The 23,058-nt window shown below is 38.6% G+C and overlaps 1 protein-coding gene across 2 annotated transcripts; it reads right to left on the bottom strand.

Annotated features, from left to right (window-relative positions):
• Positions 1–305: 305 nt before the first annotated feature.
• On the bottom strand, positions 306–22,898 carry NHLRC3 (NHL repeat containing 3). Of its 2 annotated transcripts, XM_072976154.1 has the most exons (8): positions 22,615–22,898; positions 22,266–22,424; positions 21,825–21,972; positions 19,218–19,418; positions 17,352–17,443; positions 14,624–14,736; positions 9,345–13,963; positions 306–1,977 (listed from the first exon to the last, which is right to left on the bottom strand). In XM_072976154.1, the coding sequence occupies exons 1-7, from the start codon at positions 22,696–22,698 to the stop codon at positions 13,654–13,656; spliced, it is 1,107 nt and encodes a 368-aa protein (XP_072832255.1). In that variant the 5' UTR covers positions 22,699–22,898; the 3' UTR covers positions 306–1,977; positions 9,345–13,653. The 2 variants fall into 2 exon arrangements, with proteins under 2 accessions (XP_072832255.1, XP_072832256.1); XM_072976155.1 differs by lacking the exon at positions 306–1,977 and having other exon boundaries at positions 13,845–13,979.
• Positions 22,899–23,058: the final 160 nt, after the last annotated feature.

Raw genomic sequence — 23,058 nt, 5'->3', positions numbered from 1 at the left:
GGAACCATAAAAGCAACAAGGTATTAAATGAGCCTCAGACTAAAAAAGGCTGGAAAAGTGGAAGTGGGGAGAAAATACTCAAATTAATCAAGTCCATCTAATGATACATTCAATCGATATAAATCAATTACTCCAGGTTTTATGTTCTTTAATGCCCTGAGGTTTTTCCCCTTATATTCCAAAAAGAAGACAAGAAAATATAAAGCAAAATTTGATAAAAATCCAAAGAAAAGGGACCAATTCACATGTCTCCCATTAATTACTATCTCAAGGAGATGAAAAATTTTTAAAGAAAATTCAAAGAATGCAGTTAGCAAGCTTTATTTAATGACAGCAGTTAGAGATTTCTCATTCTTTACAACCATAAATGGAGCTTAATAAAATTGACAATATACTTAGTTATAATTCATGTCTAAATACGGCAGATAGTCTGTAACAAGCACATTACTTTGTCTATTATGCAATTAAATTAGGAATCAAAACCACAAAGATAACTCAAACTTCTCATAATTATAAACTTAAAAACAGACTTCAAAGAGGAATCATTATGGAAGTAAAGTATTTGGAACTGAATTATAATTCAGATACTACCTATGAAAATTTGGATGGAAATTCATTCCATTATGCAATAAAAGAAGAATTTTTAAAGAATGAGCTAAGTGTACACTTAAGAAGTTAGAAAAACAGCAGAATAAACCCAAAGAGAATAGACAGAAAGAATAAGGGTCAAAATAGAAAAAGCAAGATAGTATAGAAAGAATCAACAAAGGCAGTCACTGGCTCTTTGGGAAGAAAAATGGATAGCTCTGGCCATATTGATTTTTTTTAAGAAGGAAACTGAAATAAGCAAAGTTAGGAATGAAAAGAGGACTGAGTTGGGGTACAGCAGATTTTATAGGAAGAACAAGAGAATGCATATTTAGGGATAGGTTTAATCATTTTTTAGATCAAGGAAAGCCCTATGCCTTATTTGCACTTGGCAATTGGTAGAAGTATTGAATGAGCCTGGATTCCTGATGGGAAAGTTGAAATCACAAGGTACTTTCTTCCTCAGTGGGTCATGTTGACTTAAAAGAAGGCAGGATTTCATACAATCATATTTTCATGAAAAAAAAAGCTTATTAATTTATACAAAAGGAAACTGAAAACCCCAGAGAAATGAATAGATGATTCAACGTCACATAGTGACACTCAACTTCATGTCACACTCCAAGCCCACCCTCTTTTCATCACACTCGAGATTGAATTACCATAAGTAATTGACTGGGTTTACACAAGTGTAGATCGTCACTGAATTGACCTGACTGATCTTTTCTGTTCCTTTTAAGGCGAAGGCTTCTATGAGACCGTGTTGCTGATTCCTACGCAGAGCTAATCCGTGGATGGACACAGTTGAAATGAATGTGTTTACTACTGTGTATCTGCAAACAGGCAGGCATCCCTCTGCATAGGACTTTTCTCATTTATGAGCTGTGCCTTGGGGGCATTTCCTGTGTGTAGGCTGGCAATGTATTGAACGTGCGTGGACATGATGAGGTCTAAATATACAGAGAAGGTGCAACTTCCAGGGAGGTAGATGACAGACCCAGTGGGACACAACATCTGGCAAGGATTTCCACCAATTCTTCACTTCACCCCTGCATCCCTGGCTAGTCATTCTACTAGATGGTGGCCTTTCAAGTTCTGGTGGTCCATGGGTGGCGGAAGAGAGAACACAGGTGGCCTGGGTAGCTCATGCCATTATCAGACTTCTCTGTCCTTTTCCACTCTTCTCCTGATGAGCAACGTTACGTCTCTTTATCTTTGTATGTTCACTCGGGAAAAGGTGAATCTGTTTAAGGCGTTGTCTCTGACTTAGCAACAGAGGACTCCTTCGGGCCCCAACAAGTGTCTGCTTGGGTTCCTTCTTTCTGTGCTTGCACCAGCCACTCGTGAGAGGCTTCCCCTTGATACAGCATTGCTGCTCGTGACCCAGCTCTGAAAAGATGAGAAATCCTGCCTTAAACGCTGTCCTTTTCTCCACCTTTGAAGGATCTTGGAATTGAGGTGTGATTGTATTGAGCGAACATTTATTATGTGCATTGCACTGAGGCATTTGAAAGAGCAAAATTTTATTCTCTATTACTTTGCAAGCTGATGGAGAATAAAGACATAATTAGGGGCAAAACTGAGAAATAAACAATAAATATGTTAAGAATTGACAAAGGGGAGAGGTTATTGCAAGAGGAGAATCTTCAAGTAAGTTTTCAAAAGCTGTTAAAAAATAACAGTATGGTCTTGACCGTTGGTGTCCTATCAAATGCTCCAGTAACACTTTTGTTTAAAACTTGCCTTTCCTATGCTCCAAAACAGGAAAAGTAGTGTTCACTTTTTTTGCTATATTAATTATAAGCTGTTGTTTCTACATAGATGGTTATCAGTCTGACATATCCAATTGGTGTAGTAATAAATTTTATGCGTATTTTTAAATTAATTTAAGGTTGACTTTAAATTTAATCTCCAGCCATTCCTTGAGGAGTCAGACACTTTACTGATGAGCTGAAATCTCTTTGTCTGCCTTTTCTCGGGTAAAACCATCCATCCTCAGACCTATGAAGGGCTGAGAGGCTGAAGATGCTCTAGTCCATTTTTTGTCTACAGTGAGACGTGTCTTCTACCTGTAGGAATAATACCCTAGAATATTCCCTGCATTACAGACTGTAACACCCAAACGGATTGGGAGACTGGACACAAAATAACTCTAAAAAATACATATATATGTTATTGAGAGCCATCAATTAAGGAGGATGTGACATTACTGTCAGAGCTACAAGTTGATAAGGCTGATGTCTATTGAGGTTATTCCCTCCAGAAGACAGGGACTTTTTCCACGTCTGTCCCTGCTAGAAGGGTTTTATGTTTTCAGCCTTAGCTGCCTGCCATTACTGTACTAATTTGGTAAGTTCATGTTGCATAATATGTCACCTGCCACGGAAAGTAATTTTTCTTCATCCAAATCATTCTTCCCTATCACCTCTCCTCTTTCCTGCATGCTCAACTCTTCTTCATTCTAACCAAGGTTTTCCATGCTTACCCCTTCCCACCCATTAAGTTTCCTGTTCCAACTGTTTCTCCAAGTCTGCATGGCTGTTCCTAACACCATACGTATCTCAGCAGCCATGTGTGCTCTGTAATCCTGAATCCTTAGTAATGCCTACTTGCTTTCTCGGCTGCAAATCATGGCTAAAGAAAGCAGAAGGAATCAGAACACTTGACGCATTCAATATTCCTGCTCTCTGATTTCAGTTGGCAGTGAATTCATCCATTTCGCGTTTCCCAGCATCTGCTATACAACAGCTGCCCAAATCATTTTACTTCCTTTCACCCCCAACCATTCTCTCTCACTCTCTAGATGCACTCATAGGTCAAGGTTATCGAGCAAGTAGCACAATACGTCTGAGATTAATCCACATCCATGGATGTGTCAGGAATGTCTTTTTCCTTTTTTTTCCCCCTCTTTTTCTTTGGAGGTACTGGGGATTGAACTCAGGATCAGTAACATTTCTAAGGAGAGTTTTGTGTGGACACATCCACAGCCATTCATTTACACACTGTTGCGGCTTTCACGCTGGAGGGGCAGAGCTGAGTAGTTGGGGCAGATTGTATGCCCAATAGTCCAAGATATTTACTAGCTGGCTTGTCACAGAAATTTGCCAGCTCCTGATCTAAATGGTCGAATTTTATGGTATAAAGTTCTTGCATTTATTATTCTTTCGATGTCTGGAGAAATAAAACTACTTTCTTTTCTGATATCAGTAATTTCCTTTTTCCCCTTGATCAGTATAGCTAGTCAAGGTTTGTCAATTTCATCGATCTTTTCCAATATTTAGCTTTTAGTTGCATTAATTTTGTGTTTTTCTACTTGATTTCCATGTATTTCTTTATTTTTTCCTCACTAATCCTTGGTTAAATGTGCACCTGTTTCTTTTTAAGGTGGAATCATAAACCATTGATTTTAGATTTTCTTCTTTCCTCACATATTTAAAACTATACATCTTTCTAACCACTGCTTTAAATGCATCTCACATATTTTGACTTACTGTATTTTCATTTTCATTTACTTCACCGTATTTTCCTACTCCTGTTGTGTTTTTTTTTTTTTTCTGGGTAGCCTAAGTTATTTACAAATGTAATATTTAGTTTCTAAATATTTAGGGATTTTTTTCCAGATCTTAAATGGGTTTTGATTTCTAATTTAATTCAAATGTAGTCAGAAAAATACATTCTGTATGATTCCAAATCTTCTAAATTTCTTGAGCCCATTCTGTGGCATCACTTGTGATCTAACTTAGTGACTGTTCCCTGTGCACTTAGAAAGGATGTGTATCCTGTGGTTATTGTACAGTGTTCTCTAAATATCCACTTGGTCAAAGTTGATGGCATTATTCAGATGACCTACATCTTTACCGATTTTGTATGTGTGCTAGTTGTTCTATTAGTTGTAGAGAGATGGGTGTTAAAATTTCCAGCTCTGATGGTGGATTTTTCTTTTACTGTCAAATTTTCCTTGGATGTATTTCTAAACTGCTATTAATCATAGCCATTTTGCTTTTTAGCTCTTTTTGATATATTGATCCTTTTATCATATAAACTTTCTCTCTTTATCCCTGGTAATATTTCTGGCTCCGAAATCTACTCTGACAGTAATATAGCTACTTCAGCTTTCTTATAATTACTGTTTGTAATGAAATATCTTTTTTCTTTCTCTCACTTTTAACTATCCCGTCTTCTTTTATTATTGAAGTATAGTTGATTTACAATGTTGTGTTAATTTCTGGTGTATGGCATAGTGATTCAGTTCTATACATATATATATGTATGTTTTTCATTATAGGTTATCACAAAATAGTGAACGTAGTTCCTTGTGTTATACATTAGAACCTTGTTGTTTATTTTATACATAGTAGCTTGCACCTGCTAATCCCAAACTCCTAATTTATCATTCCCCCCTTTTCCCTTTGGTAACCATAAGTTCATTTTCTATGTCTATGAGTCTCTATCTTGTAAATAAGTTTATTTGTATCATTAACTATCCTGTTTTATATATAAAGTTCATCTTTCATACCCATCTTTTTTATCCAGTCTGACAATCACTAAATTTTCACCACGTTATTTAAACGATTTACATATAATGTAACATTTAATACACTGGGTTTAAATGTACTGTCATGTTTTCTGTATGCCCTGTTTGTTCTTTGTCCCTTTTCCCTCTTTTCCAGGCTGCTTTTGGAATTGCCTATTTGTATAGCATTTTACCTTCTTTCATTGGTTTATTATCTATACATTTGTTTCATTTTCATTTACGTTAGAATTTATAATATTCCTCTTAAAGTTGGCAGCATCTACTTTCAAATGATATTATACCACTTCTCATATTCTGACAACAGTATGTTTTCATTTCCCCATCTTGCCCTTTGATATTTGTCATACTTTTTACTTCTACATGTTATATAAACATCAGTATACACTGTTACCAGTTTTGCTTTAAACAGTCATTTATTTTTAAAATAAATTTTTTAAAATGTCCTTTATATTTAGCCACAAATTTACCATTTCAGGTCCTTTTTTTTCCTTTATGTAGATCCAAGTTTCCAACTGGCATCCTTTTCTTTCAGACTAAAGATCCTCCTTTAATATTGCTTACATATTTGATGGCAAGAAATATTTTCAGCTTTTATTACTTTGAAATGTCTATTTTTCTTCACATTTCAAAGAAACATTTGCTGGATGTAGAATTCTAAATTGACCTTTTCCCCCAGCAATTTATAGGCATTCCATTGTCTTGTAATTTGCAGTCATTCTTATGTTTGTTCCCACTATATAATAAATATCCTATTTCCTCCAGTTTTCAAAAACACATTGCTCATCTCCTTCTGAGGCCTTACTAGCATCACCTTTAAAATTCAAATGTTTACAGACAGTCTGTTTACAATGCTGTGTATATTCTCTGTGATGTATGATCTAGGCTTTCCCACGGCGCTCTCTTACTCCCGGGCCCTCACCCGTTGTGCCTTTAATGCCGTACTTTTACCAACAGTCTATTTAAGACAATCTAAGTTTTTTTTTATTATCATGCTCTTCAAAATTTTTCCAGCCTCTGCCTATCATCCAATTGCAAAGATAATTTCACATTTTTAGGTATATATTATAGCATGACTCCACTTTCAAGAACCAAATCTGTATTAGTTTCCTGCAGCAGCTGTTAACAAATTATCACAAACTTAGTGGCTTAAAACCACAGAAATGTATTCTTTCATGATATTGGAGGCCAAAAATCCAAAATCAGTATCACTGGGCCAAAATCAAGGTCCAGGCAGGGCCACGCCCTGTCTGTAAGTGCCAGAAAAGAACCAGTCCTTGCCTCTTCCAGCCTCTGGTGGCTGCCACATTCCTTGGCTCGCTGTATCACTCCAATCATTGCCTTCAGGGTCACACTGACATCTTGTCTGTGTGTCAAATCTCCTTCTCCTCCCTCTTACAAGGACACACATGATTGTATTAGGGCCCAGCCAGATAATCCAGGATAATCTCCTCTCAAGATCCTAATGTAGTCCCATCTACAAAGTCTTTTTTCATATAAGGTCACATTCACAGGTTTTGGAAATCAGGATCTGGATATATTTGGGGTGGGAGGGAGACATTATTCAAACTACCCCAATCCTTCAAGTGAAATGGTTGCTATTTTCCCAGCATCACTGAATGTCAGCTGGACACACAAAATTCAGCCTTTGTAAGAAAATACCTTTCAAAAGCATATTTATGGGGAGACGCAGTATAAAAGCAAATTGGAGATGTCTGCGTAAAATATAATGTAGGATACAGAATAGTTTTGAAGTTTCTTGGACAATTCAAACAAAAGTACAAAGCAGAAGTACACACCACCACCTAATGTAATTTTGCCAAAAATATATATATATATATATAAAATCCTAATCTGATGAAGACTGTAGCACTAACTACCAATTTACAGGAATTATAGGAGACAGAGTAACATGTTTGCCAAATTCAGATAAAATCAACAAAATCCAGACTCTGGGAAACTATGAAACAGATGGCCAGATTAAATAAAAATTAAGAAATCAATATATGGAACTTATTTCAACCCCAGCAAACAATTTAAAAAATATACAAGATGAGGTAAAATTAGAACACTGACAATATTTAATAATATTCAGGAACTATAAAACTTGAAGTCAGTAGCATTGTTTAGAAAAATTATCATTTACACTTTGAAAAACATGCTATCTAAAGATGAAATAATATGATGCTAGAGACTGTAAAATAATCAGTGGGCAGGGAGTAAGTACGCAGGGGCGTCAACGGAATGACACTGTCTATGAGTTGATAACTGTTGAAATATTTCATAATATATCAGAAAACTGGAAGCAGTATTATTTGGAATAACTATTCTGTGGGGGCTTTTTGGGGGGAGATAATTAGGCTTATTTACTTATTTATTTTTAATGGAGGCACCGAGGGTTGACCCAGGACCCTGTGCGTGCTGGACATGCACTCTACCACTGAGCTCTACCCTCCCCCACCCCGGGAATAAATTTTATTATCTAGGCTTTAAAATACAAATAAAGATGAAAACCAATGTAATCATTAGCAAAGATGTAACAATTAAACCAGTATGAAGCTGCAATTGTATTTAACTGCCTTCTACCTTGACTTTTAGGATGTTTGAAACAATTATTGTAAGTACCTCTGTGGGTACATAACCTATGTGAAACAAGTTTGCATTGAAACCTGAGTTGTTTCATGTGAAAAATGATTTCTTCTCAGGGGGAAAAAACTAATAGAACAGGTATGTCCCCAGAGGTGAGCTGATAAAGTAAATATACACATACATAAATAACTTGAAAGCTTCTTGAGAACTATTTACTTAGCTCTTCACAGACTGGCTTCACTTCCGTTTGGAAAATACTTAACAGACGGTTCAGCAGTGAAATATTCCAATGTGAAGGCTAATTTTTCATCTTTGAGGTTAGTTTGAAATATTAACAACATTGCCCAAAACGTCACACTGGATAATCCACGAATTTAAGGGATTGACAGAGAATTCAAATTATGCCAATAAACAAGGAAACTGAGTGAAAACAAATTACTCGTCATTATTATGAAAACCTAGAATCACCTGCTGTGCTGACCAATACAGTAGCTCATGGCCACCTATGACAATTTAAAGTTAAATTAAAGATAAAGTTGAAAATTCAAGTTCTCATACACATAAGCTACCTTCTAGGGCTCAAAAGCCACAAGTGCTCAGGGCGGCCATGTTGGACGGCAGAAATACAGACCATGCCCACCACCACTTCTATTGGACAGTGCCAGTCTCCATCCAATCAGGAGTGTGTGCACCAAATACTAGTACTTCTTATTTATTGAATTACTGGCTTAAAGACCCTGTCCCCTTCTCACACCTTCCTTGATTTTTCATCATATAAAAATACGAAATTTTGTTACATTAAATTTTTGTTGAAGTATGTTATTTTTTTCACCTATAAAAATCCATGCAGTGAAAAATGGGAAAAAAGTTTTGTTCCCTAAAAGTGGAAATATTCTATTGTAAAGAAATTAAAATTCCTTTTAGAGATGGGTGAAACATAATGAACTGTATATAAATGAAACTCTACTGCCCTCTTTGTTTCAAGAATAAAAGTTCTAGGCAAGAAATGATGACCAAGTAAAGTTTTTTCCAATAATAAACATTAAAAAAAACTATAACTTTCATTAACCAACATGTTGTATACATCAGTGCCAAAAGCCATTTTATAAAATTAAGTAATTATTTTTAATAAGATTCCAAGAGATTAAAAAAACCTACTTAAATATGAAAATTACCAAGACTTAACAGCAAACATGTTAATTGGTGAAGTATCAACATTTCCATTAAAATCAGAAATAAGATAGGTTTTCCATATCACTGCTATTATTCAACATTGTTTTGAACAGTGTAGTTAATGTAATGAAATTTTTAAAATTAAGCAAACAATATAAATATTGAAAGATGTATAGTTCAGAATCATATACCAAGAGTATCTGTAATAGTTGATTAAATTAGTAAGAGTTTATTAAGGTGAAAAAATATGATATATATAAAAAGAATTGATACTTTTTCCCTATACCACCAAAAGCTAATTAGAAAAGGGGGAAAAAATCCTACTCTACTAGCTACAATTAATAAATGCATAGAATAAACTTGACACAGGAATCTAAATGTGTCTCAAAACAAATGCACAGGATCTAAATTAAAAAAAAAACTTATTAAATGACATAAGACATAAAAACAGAGACTTACTTACCTGGGTACAGAATGTTGAAGCCATAAAAAATATCCATCCTCCCCAAATTAATGTAGGTTAATTCAATATTGAATTTCTCGGGAATAATTTCATCTGCAAGAAAACAGCCAACTAATAGTGGCTTAAGTAAATAAAATATTTAATTATCTCACATAAAAAGAAGTCTGGAGAAAGGAACTACAAGTCCAGTTCAATAGCTTCTCCATCATAAAAACCCTGTCTCCTTCAGCCTTCCTTTAGAATATTGGTTTGTTGCTTTATGGTTCCAACAGGGCTGCCACAACTCCAGGCATCACATTCAAGTTCAAGTCAGGGAAGAAGGGAAAAGGTGGTGATGCTAAATATGCCTGCCCTCTTTTTTTTTTCCTTTTACAGGGGGGGAGGTCATCAGGTTTATTTATTTGGTTTTTCGATGGAGGTACTGGGGATTGCACCCAGGACCTCATGCATGCTAAGCACATGCTCTACCACTTGAGCTATATCCTCTCCCCTGCTTTTTTTTTTAATTAAAAAAAAATGATTTTTCTGGAAGCCCCAGAACTACAGTGGCCAGTACAGCATCACATGGTACCCCTAGAAGCTGGCAAGCCGAGGAAGCAAGTACCCAGCTCTACTGGTCTCTAAGGTGGTGGAAAGGAAGGGAGACAGTTGGAAAGGGGTGTTTACTTAGCCAACCAAGTGTTCATATAGACCACAAATTCTAATCAGAATCTCATTTTTCCATTCAAACTCCTCTGTCTCCCCAAGCAGAATATAAAGTCCTGAAAATTTACCTTGCTCACCATGGTGTTCCTGGGACCTAGCATGTAGTTTACCTGTTGGATGGATAAACAGCTTTAATGCAAACCAAAAAAAAAAAAAAAACTGGACTGGGACTGGGTGTGATGCTCTATATGCATGGGCTTGTTTGTATAATACTATGAGGAAAATACTATCACCTCCATTTCCCAAATGAGAAAAATGAAGCAGTCTTGGAACAATGCAGACAGTCAGTGGCAGGGCTCATGGATTCTATAGGTTAAGTGCCTTTTTGTAAATAATCCATTTTTCTTATTTGTAAAAAGAGTCAGCAACTACAAGACAAAATTGTTTAAGAAAAAAAAAACCTAGTAGAAAGAAAAGGAATAATTCTCTATCACAAACACATTTTCTACTTTATGAAATACACATTCAGGTTACAGTTTAAAAAGTTATTCACTTCTGGCTGTTAGTTTGAATTATTGAAAAGATTTAACCTTTTTTCCCCCTTAAACATCGGAATATCCAATGAAACAGTAAACATTTCCAACAATCCTTGGAAAACATATCACCTATAAATGAATTTCCTCAAGATGCGAGGAAAGTAAAGAAAAAGAAGGAAAGTTAAAGGTATGGTTACCTGGTTACCACTGTCTGTAGCCTTAGATTAAAAAAAAAATCAGAGTATAAAGGTCAACTGATGCTCCCATTAGATTTCAAGAAATGCTTACCATAAGCAGGACTCTGCTGCCCTCTTTTGTATCGAGAATGAAATACAACACAAGTGCCAAACGGCACCTCCCAGAAAGAGCTGAGAAGTAAGGGTGGTTGTGGCCTGTTTCCCCAACCAGGTCATGAACTGCTAAGGCACTTGCCTAAGTGTCTTCACACATTTATTGTCTCATATATTTTTGTTGAATAAACGGGATCTATTCTGACTTTTGAAAAAAAGACTTTGTTGATTCTAATTTATTTTGGTGAGTCAAAGGAGCAAAAATCTGAGTCTCCAGTTTTAATGCTGGCTATCCAATCTATCCTGCTTTAAACCCAGTAATGTTTAAACCCAACAAAAGCAGAACAAAGGTTAGACCTTGACTGCCTTTTGCCCAACAGCCATATTGCTTGAAGCTGTCTTCTAACCTGTTACGTGATCTGAGCACAAAGTATACAAGGCCTCCTTAGCTGAGCCGTCACACTGCACCCGTTTACCTTGACGGGCAAACGTTCCACTTCAAAGACCCAATGTTACAGTGGAGGTTAGGAAAGACACCCACAGCCTTTGGGTTTCTCAGTGACACACCCTACCTCTTCTCCCCCAGAACAGATCTAGAAAGTAGAGGCATAGAGAGATTCCATTTCTAACGCAAAAAATATAGAGCTAGCTAGTAATTAGTATCATTTGTACCCACCCATCATCTTAAAAGCCAAATTAAATCTTCCAAGCAAATGCTAGCTATATTCACAACACACTCCAGCCCTCACTTCACACGTGAATAAAGAGGACACATCCTCAGTATCACCCTGTGAGTCCATGACTGTTGAAATTCTTCCACGGAATAAGAAATCATAAACTGCTTTTTTAACAATACAATCAAACATTAATTGGAAAACCAGATAATACTGAGTTTTCTTTCAAAAATTTTAATTTGTATTTTTTAATAGAAAATACAACACATTTCTCATTCAATTTATTTAACCAATTAATCCAAAGGAAAAAAAAGTGGAAAACTGATTACAAGTATACTAACAAAATAAACACGTTTAGCAAGACACATGAAGACAATACTTGCAGCAAGTTTTATAAGAATCTAGTATAAAACAAAGTTAAATAGAACATTTTTGAAATGACAAAATCAATTTATGGACCTCGCATTCCTTCAAAGAGACCGTTTCTTGTCCTGGCTTAAAAACAAAACAAATGAAACCTCAAATGACTTCCTTTCATCCAAATCAATTTACTATAATGGCCAAACTGCATGAAGTTCATGAAGATGTGTTTTGATAAAAAGCAGTAAATGCAAAATTAAGGCAAAGCAGACAGCTGGAATCAGGTAAATGACACATTTAGAAGGACCTTTGCTAATAAAATGCCTTTAATGTATTTGGAGCTACCGACTCCAAAGGGCACACGTGCACATATCACATGTCTGGTCCTCACAGCACTTCCTGAAGGAGGAAAGGCAGGGATGTTCCTATTACACTGAAGAGAACACTAAGGTGACTCATTTAGGTCACATAGCTCCCTCAGTGGCACAAACACACTTCTCAATGGCCTTGAAACACAGGAGAGTTTCCTGTCGGTAGATTTACTTTCCTAACTGCATCGAGATGGGACTCAGCATCAAAACAAGTGTGAGTCCCTTGAGGTCTGGAAAACAGACTCCAGCCATAATGGCTGATGCGGAAAGTCAGCTCGAGATACGCAACACAGTGTCCAGTACAACCCTAGGATGAAGAGGGAGGCTGAGACAAGAAAGGGTGATGATCTGAAAGATCCTAACATGGCAAAATTCCTTCAAAACCTAGAATAAACCAGAACAAACTGAACCGACGGTCTCAACCGGGAGGCCAACCTTCATACCAAAAGGATAAAAAGAGATGTAGGGACAGAAAGGTAGGGAATTATTCATCTTAACAGCTCCAGGTGCTTGGCACATACCCTCATATAAATAATTCTAAAATTTCTTTGAGGTAGGCAAACGTTAGAATGAACGGAGTTCCTGTTTGGAAAAAAAAAAAAAAGATGGAGGCACTGAAGAGAGGGCTTACTTTTAACACTACTTTTAAAAAAACACCCCTGTGATTTGTAAAAATCCCTTTTGGTAAAGTGCTTACACGCTAGCCACTTATTCCTACATTTAAAACTGAGATTAAGTATTTTGCAGCTAAAGGACTAAAGCCAAGTTGGGCTTTTAAAAGAAAGTTTACCTACTTTCACAACAAGCGTGCAATTTTTCCTAACTTCTCGACCTGGACCACATTGTTTTCTCCTCCTCAGTTTTGCAAGTGGGAGCTCAAAATAGCTCCCCTGCGAAGTCTCCACCATTCAGGTGCTCCTCCTTCCAAAGTCCCAGGACACCCGTGCGCTGCTGTCACTGGGCTGTGTGGACTCTGAGCTACTCGAATGCACACGGACAAACCCGGCCTCTTCACCTCTGAACTCTCAGGACCTAGCACTCTGTGAGTACTTGTCAGTCAGGACCCCACGTGACCCCATCTCTCAAGTGGCTCCCTTCCTATAAAGGGAATAAAGCGAAGGTTTGTAGTTTTTATATGAAATTCTATAAATTATCCTGCAAACCCATTTTGATTCCTGTCTTTTCACCCCCAGGGAGAATCAGCCAACAAGGAAGATTACTAAGTTACAACAACCTTAGTCCCTCTTTTTCATCCTTTTTTCATTAGTTGCGTTTCTTTCATTAAAACATCCTTACACACTGACGAATAAAACTAAGTCACAAGAATGCCAAAAGACATGCTTCTTAATGATATTAAAAACAAACGTTTCTGACACAGGGTCAAGGTAAAATGAAGAAACAAACCCCTATGCCTGAACGTTACTGTAGAGTATTCAACCATGATTTTGAGAATCCCAACTTCCACGTGAAACATCTTCAGGAAGAGAAACGTATGAACCAAATGAAGAGAAAAAACTATTCATGGGGACATATTTTTGTACTTGTTTTGCTCCAATTTCTGCCACGTAGATGGCTCCAGTCTTGGCACTGACGTCTAAGAGATGGGGTGAAACCTGGTCTGCCAGCTGGATGGTGCTGATCACGGAGCAGCGGCCAATGCTCCCTATGGGGGGCGCGGCCGCCACGAGGAGCCGGCTGAGCCTCAGCTGGGCTGCGATCAGGTACTTCCCGTCAGGAGTAAATCTACGGGGAAAGACACCTGCAGAATCAGTCAGTGTAAGACTAACACGGAGGTTTATTTTTTCCACATTTGTATCCCAACAGCATGAAACAGCCTGTAAGCACCTGCTTACTGAAGGTGTTCTTTCAGGGAGAATTTAAAATTGATCTAATTCTGCTGATGAGGGAACGAGAGATTTGTGATGGGAGATTTAGCCAAAGGTTAGCTTAAATTAAAAAAAAAAAAACAATATCATAGTACACAAACATGAAACTAGTGGAGACTCAGTGTTAGTCTGGGTCCGACACTTTTTTTTTTGTTTTGCAAGGGGAAGTAATTAGGTTTACTCATTTATTTTTTTTTTCATGGAGGTACTGGGGATTGACCCCAGGACCTCGTGCACGCTAAGCATGCACTCTACCCTCCTCCTTCAAGATGTTTTATTTTCATTCTGTTTAAAAATAAATGATCTCGAGGGTGGAGGCTGGAGGAGGGTCGAGCACTGCGCGGCACGCTGCCCGGGATGTGAAATGGGATTACGTGTTCTCCGCATGCTTGTTTCCTTCCCTCCTTTCCCTGCTTAAAAGTTAACAGTAAACATTTCCAACTTGCAGCTAGCTCTTCAGAGAAATGAACATGACCCGAATCCAACAAGCATTTTAAAATAAAAAGAAAACAATTACCTGACTGAAGAAGGTCCCTCGTCTGTGAAGCAGCTATTCCACGCTCCTAACCACTCCCCAGAGTCTTTATCAAACACCTGAAGTCTTTTATTGCCTCGGTCAGCGACCCACACCTGAGAACCCAGAAAGACACTCACTGAAAAAGCCCCACATCAGAACGAGAAGAAAGAAAAGAGGAGGAGAGAATGAAGGTCTGCTTTCATTAGTTCCATAAACATGCTCACTCAGTACTTACAGGCACCCCCCCCCAAAGGAGAGGGTCCTCAAAAAGCCCCGCTGTCGGGAAACTAAAGAGCAGAAAGGGTAAAGCCTTTGTTCCCAGTGAGCTTACAGGAAGCGGGAGAGCCCCGTGTGGGCATCTGTCTTAACCCAGAGCCTCGGATGCTCTGACTACTACACTAGCCATCTGAATAAGGTGGGGTCCTCCACTATAATGCAGAGCATTAGCAGATACTGAGAACTGACAGCATTCATGCATTCATTCATTCACTCCCCTAACAAGCCTCCGCTGTCTCTGAGCGCTGCCAGCTTGCTGGCTGCTGGGCCAGCTGGTAAGACAAAGACACAGAAAAGCAGCCTTGCTCCTTAGGAGCTCAGGCTGGTGGGAAACCAGCTGTTCACTCGTACTGCACCCTTGAACCCCCACCTGCTATTTCCCAGGGTAGTCCAAAGCGCCAAACCACTTAAAGAGGACGCTTGGGAGATCTTAATACCACATGAAGAATGGTAACAGGCTGCCAGTAGGTTTAGTCTAGGTTTGCTGTAGGCTGCCGTGAGGTATTAAGGAAACTGCTGTTATAAAACAGGAAGGTAGACTGGCTCTAAGTGACGTTCTGTGTACTGTATACGATGCATGCGACCCGTGGCACACATAAGGTGAAGTGGAATGACACGTGCCTGGGGGTGCAGAAGCAAGTAAGAATGTACTGGAAGGGCGGGCCACCCACGCTGCCGCCACTCCTCTCACTGAGGACCCCTGGATTTCTTGGGTTTGTGGGTTTAGGCCTACTCCTTCAGGGCAGCCCTGACTAAGTCTTGGTCAGTGTGTGAGTTTCAACAGCCACTGAGCCCGTCTCCAATCAGAAACCAATGAAGACTCCCTGCATCGCTTTAGAAAGCTCCCTGATCCCTCAGCAAGGTGATTCCTCAAGATCTTTTCCTGCCCTATGATTCTTTACTAAGGGTGAGTTTCCCTAAGGATTTTGAGATTCCTGTCTTTGAGAAGTGACCAAGGAGGAAATAGAGTTTGGATCCTTGGAGTGAATGACACTATACATTGTTAGCCTTATTTTTCCTACTCAACAGATTCTGATCATGAGAAATCTTGTTTAAGAAGCAAGTCTAACTCTAGGACTAATAAGCTTTTCATACAGGGTTGAGGTGATGATTAAATGAGTGAATCATGTTAGATGCCTAGAATCGCACTGTTGTTGTTATAAAAACATGAGTGCCCAGAAATTAACACTCCTGTTCTCCTGCACTTGGTAATGACAGAGTCTCCCCATCACATGATCGCCAAGGACTCTCCAAAGACACTTCTCACTGCGGTGAACTGACCTGGGTCTGGGTCAGAAATTTCATCTTGTTTTTATCCCATGAGGGGAGCGTTCATCCAGGCTCAGGAGGGTAACACGTAAAACCCAAATTCCGACCTTCTAATTCCCAATCTACAAGGTTCACATGTTCAGTTATCTTCCTATCTATGATGGGAAATATTTGAAGATCTTCTGATCAAAACATTCTCATTCCATCAACATAGGAAGCTAAATCATAATCAGAAGGTCGCTTGCCAAACACAAAATCAGAAGTGGAAATGAATTAAAATTCTAATGGCATGAAGCCAAGACAGTCTGACAAGTTCACTGTGTACCAAGACATGTGGTCATTTAACAAATACGTAAGATGACAACTGTGTGCGAGGCACTGAGATACAAAGCATAAGGGGTTCAGTTCCCGCCCTCACACAGCCGACATGCATTACGGGGGACACTGAAATGATGAAATTACAGCGTGATAGTTACTACAGCGCAGAAGTACGAGGCACTATAGGAAAACAGGTGGAGAAACTAATATAAAACCTTTTGGCTGGGGGTTTGGTTATAGGAAGACAACCCTCCGAAAGAGCTATGTATGCTTAAAGGTGTGCAAAAGCAAAAGATGTGGCAGTGGGTAGGGGTGGGAGAAAAAGAACTGAAGTAAAACGTGTTGGTTAAAGCTTTCTGTTCTCCAGACAGAGTGGAGCTAGTGAGAGCAAGAGCGTGCCTAGGCCACTTCCTTTTTCAAGCTTCCAAGATTAACCTTTTCATCTCCCTCTTGATTAACACATTCTAGAATTAATTCAATTCAATTTTAGAATTTAAACGATATTTAAACACTGACAGTAGTTTTCCCAATAGGAAGGCAACTCTTTTTCAGGTAACGTCACTTACATTCGGTTCCATTACTTGCTTGTTCTACTCTTTTAAGAAACATAGATAATTTGTTTTGCTCTTTTTTAGATATTAGGGGAACTTCATTACAGGACTCAAACATTTACAAGAGAGGATGTGGGTATACTCAGCCCCACCCAGAGGAATTGCCCAGGAATACCCAGATACACGCATCCACTAACATAGACACACAGCCAGATGTCCAGACATGCACGTGTGCACCAAGATGCATATATACAAACCCCCGCCCCAAAACCACATTCAGAAATGGTCCAGACACAGTGGCAACATATATTTACCCGGCCAGCTGAATCAACTGTAACGCTGTGAGGTATGTTGAACTTAGCAGGCCCTGTCCCATTTTCCCCATGCAGCCAAAGGATCATGTAATCTATAAATGGTAAACAGATATGGTCTGAACAACATAGAGAATACCTTAACCCATTTGCAATGTTCTATTTTACGTCCTAAGTTACAAACTATTCAATTATACCCCCAGCTGATTATGTTTTCCTGGCTTTCTGTTTATACATTTGCTTGTCTAATTTCCATGCTAAAAAAAAAATTCTATGTTTCAAGCAATTAATCCACTTCTTTGACGACCGTCTCCACTTGAATTTTTCAGAACTTAAAATCATTGTTTATGGTTCATGTTAACCTCTTCCTCAAACTGGTTCTCCTTCATAACCAACCTGCTATTTGATATTACTATTCCTCTGAGTTTAAAAACTCACATTATGCTTTTATAGGGGGTCTTCTTTATTACCCCTGTAGTGGACTGAAGGTTCCCCCCACCCCTCAAAAACATGTCTGAGTCTCAATCTCCAGAGCTGTGAATGGACCTTATTAGAAATAGGGCCTTTACAGATACAATTAAGTTAGGGATCTTGAGATGAGATGATTCTGGATTCAGAGTGGACCCTGAATCCAACAACTAGTGTCCTTGTAAGAGAAAGGAGAGCGAGATCTGAGACAGAAATAGAGAAGAAAGAAATGTACAGACAGAGGCGGAGACTGGCGTTACGTCACACTACCATAAGCCGAGAACTGTCTGGAGCCACTGGAAGCTGGAAGACACAAGGAAGTGCGCTCCCTGGGCGCCTTTAGAGGGAGCGTGGTCTGCCCTATACAGTTCAGACTTCTGGATTCCAAAACCGTGAGATTACGTCTGTTTAAGCCACCGGAAACTAATACACTTATACTCCATTTGTCTCCTAAATTTGGTTGTTTCTTTCTTGCATAGAATTTTCTGGATTCTTGCTTTACCCCCACCTCAGCTCCCTTTAACTGTCACCGACCCAGTTCAGTCACTGGGTGATAAACTGACTACACAGCCTCCGAATGACAGCACTTACTGTAACAAGGTCCTGAGGTGCTATTTTGTCTTCTAAAAACTCTGCTTCTGTAACGTCACCTGCCACCTCAGACTTTTTATAGGCAAAATTATAGCTTCAAAATCCTTAGATACACTTTCAAGGACACCCCAAATCATATTTTGTACTATCCAAAGAGCATCCTAAGCTCCTTTCCTGAAAGACCTGCCAAGTCCCACCTGTAGACCTTGGGCGATTAAAGCCTTGTGAATACTCCTCCCATCCCTCTCTTCTCCCCTCACCATAATCAGTTCGTTCAAGAACTATTTCCTTCATAACTCTTGCCCTACCTCTCCAGCCAATAATAGTTTCTCCTTCTCCTAACTTTATTTTACTTTAACGATCAATAACATGCAGCAGCATTTAACCGTCTCTTCTATAACAGACCTGCATCCGGAATACTCTTGAGGACGTGGAGCAGGGAATACAATACAACACGTGCTGATCAGTCCACCTGCAGGATATCTTAGCTCCGTGATGCCAGGTTCCTAGCCTCCCCATTCTTAACTGGACAGGATAACCACTGATTTCTCGAGCCCACTCTTCTCACTCTGCCTCCAGTTCATTTCAAAGGGAACACCTAGCTTTTGGCGAAGAATAAGCAAACCTACTAGAATCGTTTATTACTGGCCATCCCACACATCTGTCCTGGTTTTCTCCTAGTAATACACTTGAGCCCTTTACACAAAGCTTTATATACAATGGTTACAATACACACCGAGTATCAGGCAAACTAAATCCAACTCACTAAGTAGTATTCTTACAGTACCATGCAAAATTAAGCCATGTTACCTTGGGATAATTTGATCAGTCTGTTATTCAGCCCTCCATCTCCATCCACGATGTAAATATCTCCTGTGTCATCTACGTATAATTCTGCAGGGTTATCAAACTGCAGGGGATTCAAACCAGTGCCTTTTTTGCCTGGGGTACCCAAAACTTGAACAAGATCACCAAAGGAATTGTATTTTTTAATAGTATGACCGTAGGATCCTATAAAGACAGACATGCACATTTCACAAACATAACCACTGTACAAACATTCACATTTCTCAAGTAAGCTGAGAGCAAAAATTGGACAGAGTTAAATAGCAATAAAAAGTTTAAAAGCTCAGATAAGTAAATGTTATATTTGACAAGCAACAGAGCTTCTTCTTAGTTACAACCAAATCTATTTATGAATTAAAATCTCAGGTACTCCAAAATAAGTAGGTTCTAAAACCAAGTAAATAAAACTAAAAAAAAATTAACTCACTAAACAAAAGGCTGATGATGTAAAATTGTTGGTATACCAGTTTCTTTTTTAATCTTATGACCCTGTATAAGCATTACTTGTAAAAGAAAATCAGGAAGGAACTGGAAAAGGAACAATTATTGAAAACTGTTTTTTCAGTCGTTCATGGGCAGAGCTCCAATTTCAGTAGCTCAATGAGAAACTTCTCTATAAAACAGACTTCTGTTTACTTGCTTATAAAGGGTATTTATATCTATCCTGGTGTTAATATTTTTTAAGTTTTTTAATTGAGGTAACACTAGCCTATAACAATATAGACTTTTTAAAACTACATTTTCCCCTACTGAAAACAAATACAAAATTCAACCCATTAGCTTTCCTTTCCTAAAAAAGGGACAAATCTTTCCAAATCATCAGTATCTTATCATCTCGTGTTAAAATTTACTTGAATTCAAAGTACCTTACAAGCAAAAGTACAAAGTGGAATATTAATAAATAGGGAAAAAATATAAAGCAGTTCACAGAAATCAATCTGAAGGCACACCACGACCAGCTAACTGGTCGGCATTCAAAGGGTAAACTAGGAACAATAAGCTCACTGGAAATAAAGTGAATCAGTTTGCATTACAATCCTATCTTGAAAATTGTATTTATTATTATACTTATTTTGGAGGCTTGAGCCAAAGTTTGTAACAATAATAAGAGAACAAAACACTAAAGCAAACTTCAAAGTTCCTAAAGAATTGGAAAAAGAAAGGGAATACTGTTAAATAATTTTTAAAAATGGCTGATATGCAGCCATGTTTTCCCTTAAGAGAATTTATTCTTTGAAAAATGGGAAGGAAGAGAAAAACTGTCTTCAGATCTGTGTGGAAAAATAAGCTGTAATGGAGAGAATGAAGAGGTCATGTGTGTTCTTATTTCTGGGAACCAGTGATGTCCATTATAAAAAGGATCACATGAATGGAATGAATTAAAAAGTAAAGGCTGCCTTTAACAGTAAATTCTGAAAAGGGGGGGGGGGAAGCAGCAGCAGCAAAATAATCAAATTTCATTAGAGTCCAACAATGAACTCAGAGGTTAACCTAGATTTTGGGGTTTCACCAGAATCTTACCATCCAAAATACAGCTGGAAATAAACGGATCACAGTCTGAGGCTCAGAAATCTTTTGGGTTCTGAGAACAGATATGGTAAGGACACTTCTCATAAAAACTGAGACCTCTTTAATTCCAAAATGATATCTGAATTAGCCAGAACTAGGGAAACAAGATGACCTTCAAGCCATGAATATAACTGGGCCAAGGATTACTAGAAATACTGTCTTTAAGATTCCACTCCTTCAAGGACCTACTGTATAGCACAGGAAACTATATCCAACTTCTTGTAATAACATATAAATGGAAAAGAATCTGAAAAGAAAAAATATACATGTATGCATATGTATAACTGAATTGCTGTACACCTGAAACTAACATTGTAAATCAATGACACTTCAATAAAAAATAAAATTTTTAAAAATCCCATTCCTTCCTGAGATCCTGAGATAATACCAAGCTATCGCTAAAGCTATCTGGTTTGAAGCCACAACACACACAAACTGCTATCTCTGAAAACTTATCGCACAGCTGTCAATTCAATTGTTTTGCAGTACATTCGACTAAAAATATTTGACGGAAGGAAGGTTTCAGACATGCTGCAGCCAGTGGGATTTCAGAAACATTATCACCAGCAGTTTTGCAAATCTTGCAAATGGCAAATGGGCAAGAAAGCAGTTCTGGTTTCTCAGCACAATCTCTTTTGAAAGAGAAGTCGTAAAAGAAAATGACAGCAAGGACTCCATTCATCAGCTTTTAGAAATTTCCATTTTATAGCATAAGGCTTTACAGCATATAGGATTCATAGAAGATGTTTAGAATTATTTAAACTGAGAAGAGCAGCTGATGCTTTAAAGAGGACAAGTCCCTTGATAAAGGAAAGATCATAATAATTTATAGCCTTCTTTTCTACAAAAGTATGTTTTAAAGATTTTTAGAAATAAATGATTTCATGAATCATTAAAGAAGTTACAGTTAGATTCGGCCACTCTGTTTTTAAAACGGACAAGCAAGAACATGGGCAAAGATGATTTCTAGCAAGACAGGTTAATAGATATTACTACACATACCACTTCCTACATCCGTGATCCAGACGGATTGTTCATGTAGTGTACTGGCTGCAAATATACCATGAGGTGTGTCAACTGTATAATTCCAGGCTCGTAGGAAATATCCATCCTCTGTGAACACTAATACCTTTGGGATGTTATCCCCTCTCTGAAGGTATACAAAAATAACCGCTTAGATAGGATCAGTTTTAAGAAAGCGATCTTTATTTTGGCAGAGAGAACAAAAATTAAAGTTAACCGAGAAATTTAGTAACGTTTAAAAAAACCCCAGCTTACCTAACAATATTAATATCACATTCAAAATCAAAATACTAACTTTAACTCAAAAAACAAATTCCACATTTGGCGTAATATAAACGTATAGTTACTTCGCACAGTAAAACAGAAAAGCTGTTTTCTTTGTGTTCATAACTTACTTTTTTTAATCCCATTTTTACTTACTTGGGCTACGTAAACCAATCCGTTTAAGGAGTCAACTGCAACACAAAACGTTGCTCCAGTAAAGTATTCTGAGTACATAGGCCAATCCACATCCAGCCGGTAAAGGATTTCCTCAGAGCGCCAGGAAATTTTAAAGGCAAAGTGAAGATGTGGAGGGAGCTGGGGAAGAAGACAAAATATGGAAAATGCCAGTGTATCACAATTACAAATGTTTTTAACTTAGGCAGTTCAGCCCGCTGCAGGTTTGAGCCGAGCTAGTGTGAGAGCCAGGACCCACCACCTCCTTCCCAAGACCGCCTTCCCAAAGTGCTACTCACACACCTGACGGCTATTTCACTTTCCAACTCACCCGAAAGCCACAAAAACGAGAATGTAAAACCAGAAATGCAAGAAAGAAGCCAGCGCCGGCCACGCAAGCCCAGAATCTCGCCATGACCAGACGGGAAGCCTGGCCAGGCGGATCGGCAGGCGGCTGGTGGCGGCCAGACAGCCCCAGGTCCACGCGGCTCGTCGCTGCACTGAGCCCCTATCTCCAATCCCCCTTCCCTGGAAGCGCCAGAACCATTAGAGAGCACAGACCGGGAGGAAAGAAAATCAGAACTGGGGTTCCGGATTCCGAGCGCCTTCCCGGGCCCCGCCCCCACGTCACGTGCCTCGGGTTTACCCAGTGACCACCTTTCGGGCGGTCCACAATGTGGCTTTCCCAGCCCGCCAAAATCAGGGCGCCCTTAGATATGCCTTTACCACTCGGCGTTCATTCTTTTAAAACTGAGATCTTACTATCAAAACCTAG

Source organism: Vicugna pacos, chromosome 14 (assembly GCF_048564905.1).
Source record: "Vicugna pacos chromosome 14, VicPac4, whole genome shotgun sequence".
NCBI classification, from domain to species: Eukaryota; Metazoa; Chordata; class Mammalia; order Artiodactyla; family Camelidae; genus Vicugna; species Vicugna pacos.
This window is presented reverse-complemented; position numbering and strand designations above follow the sequence as displayed.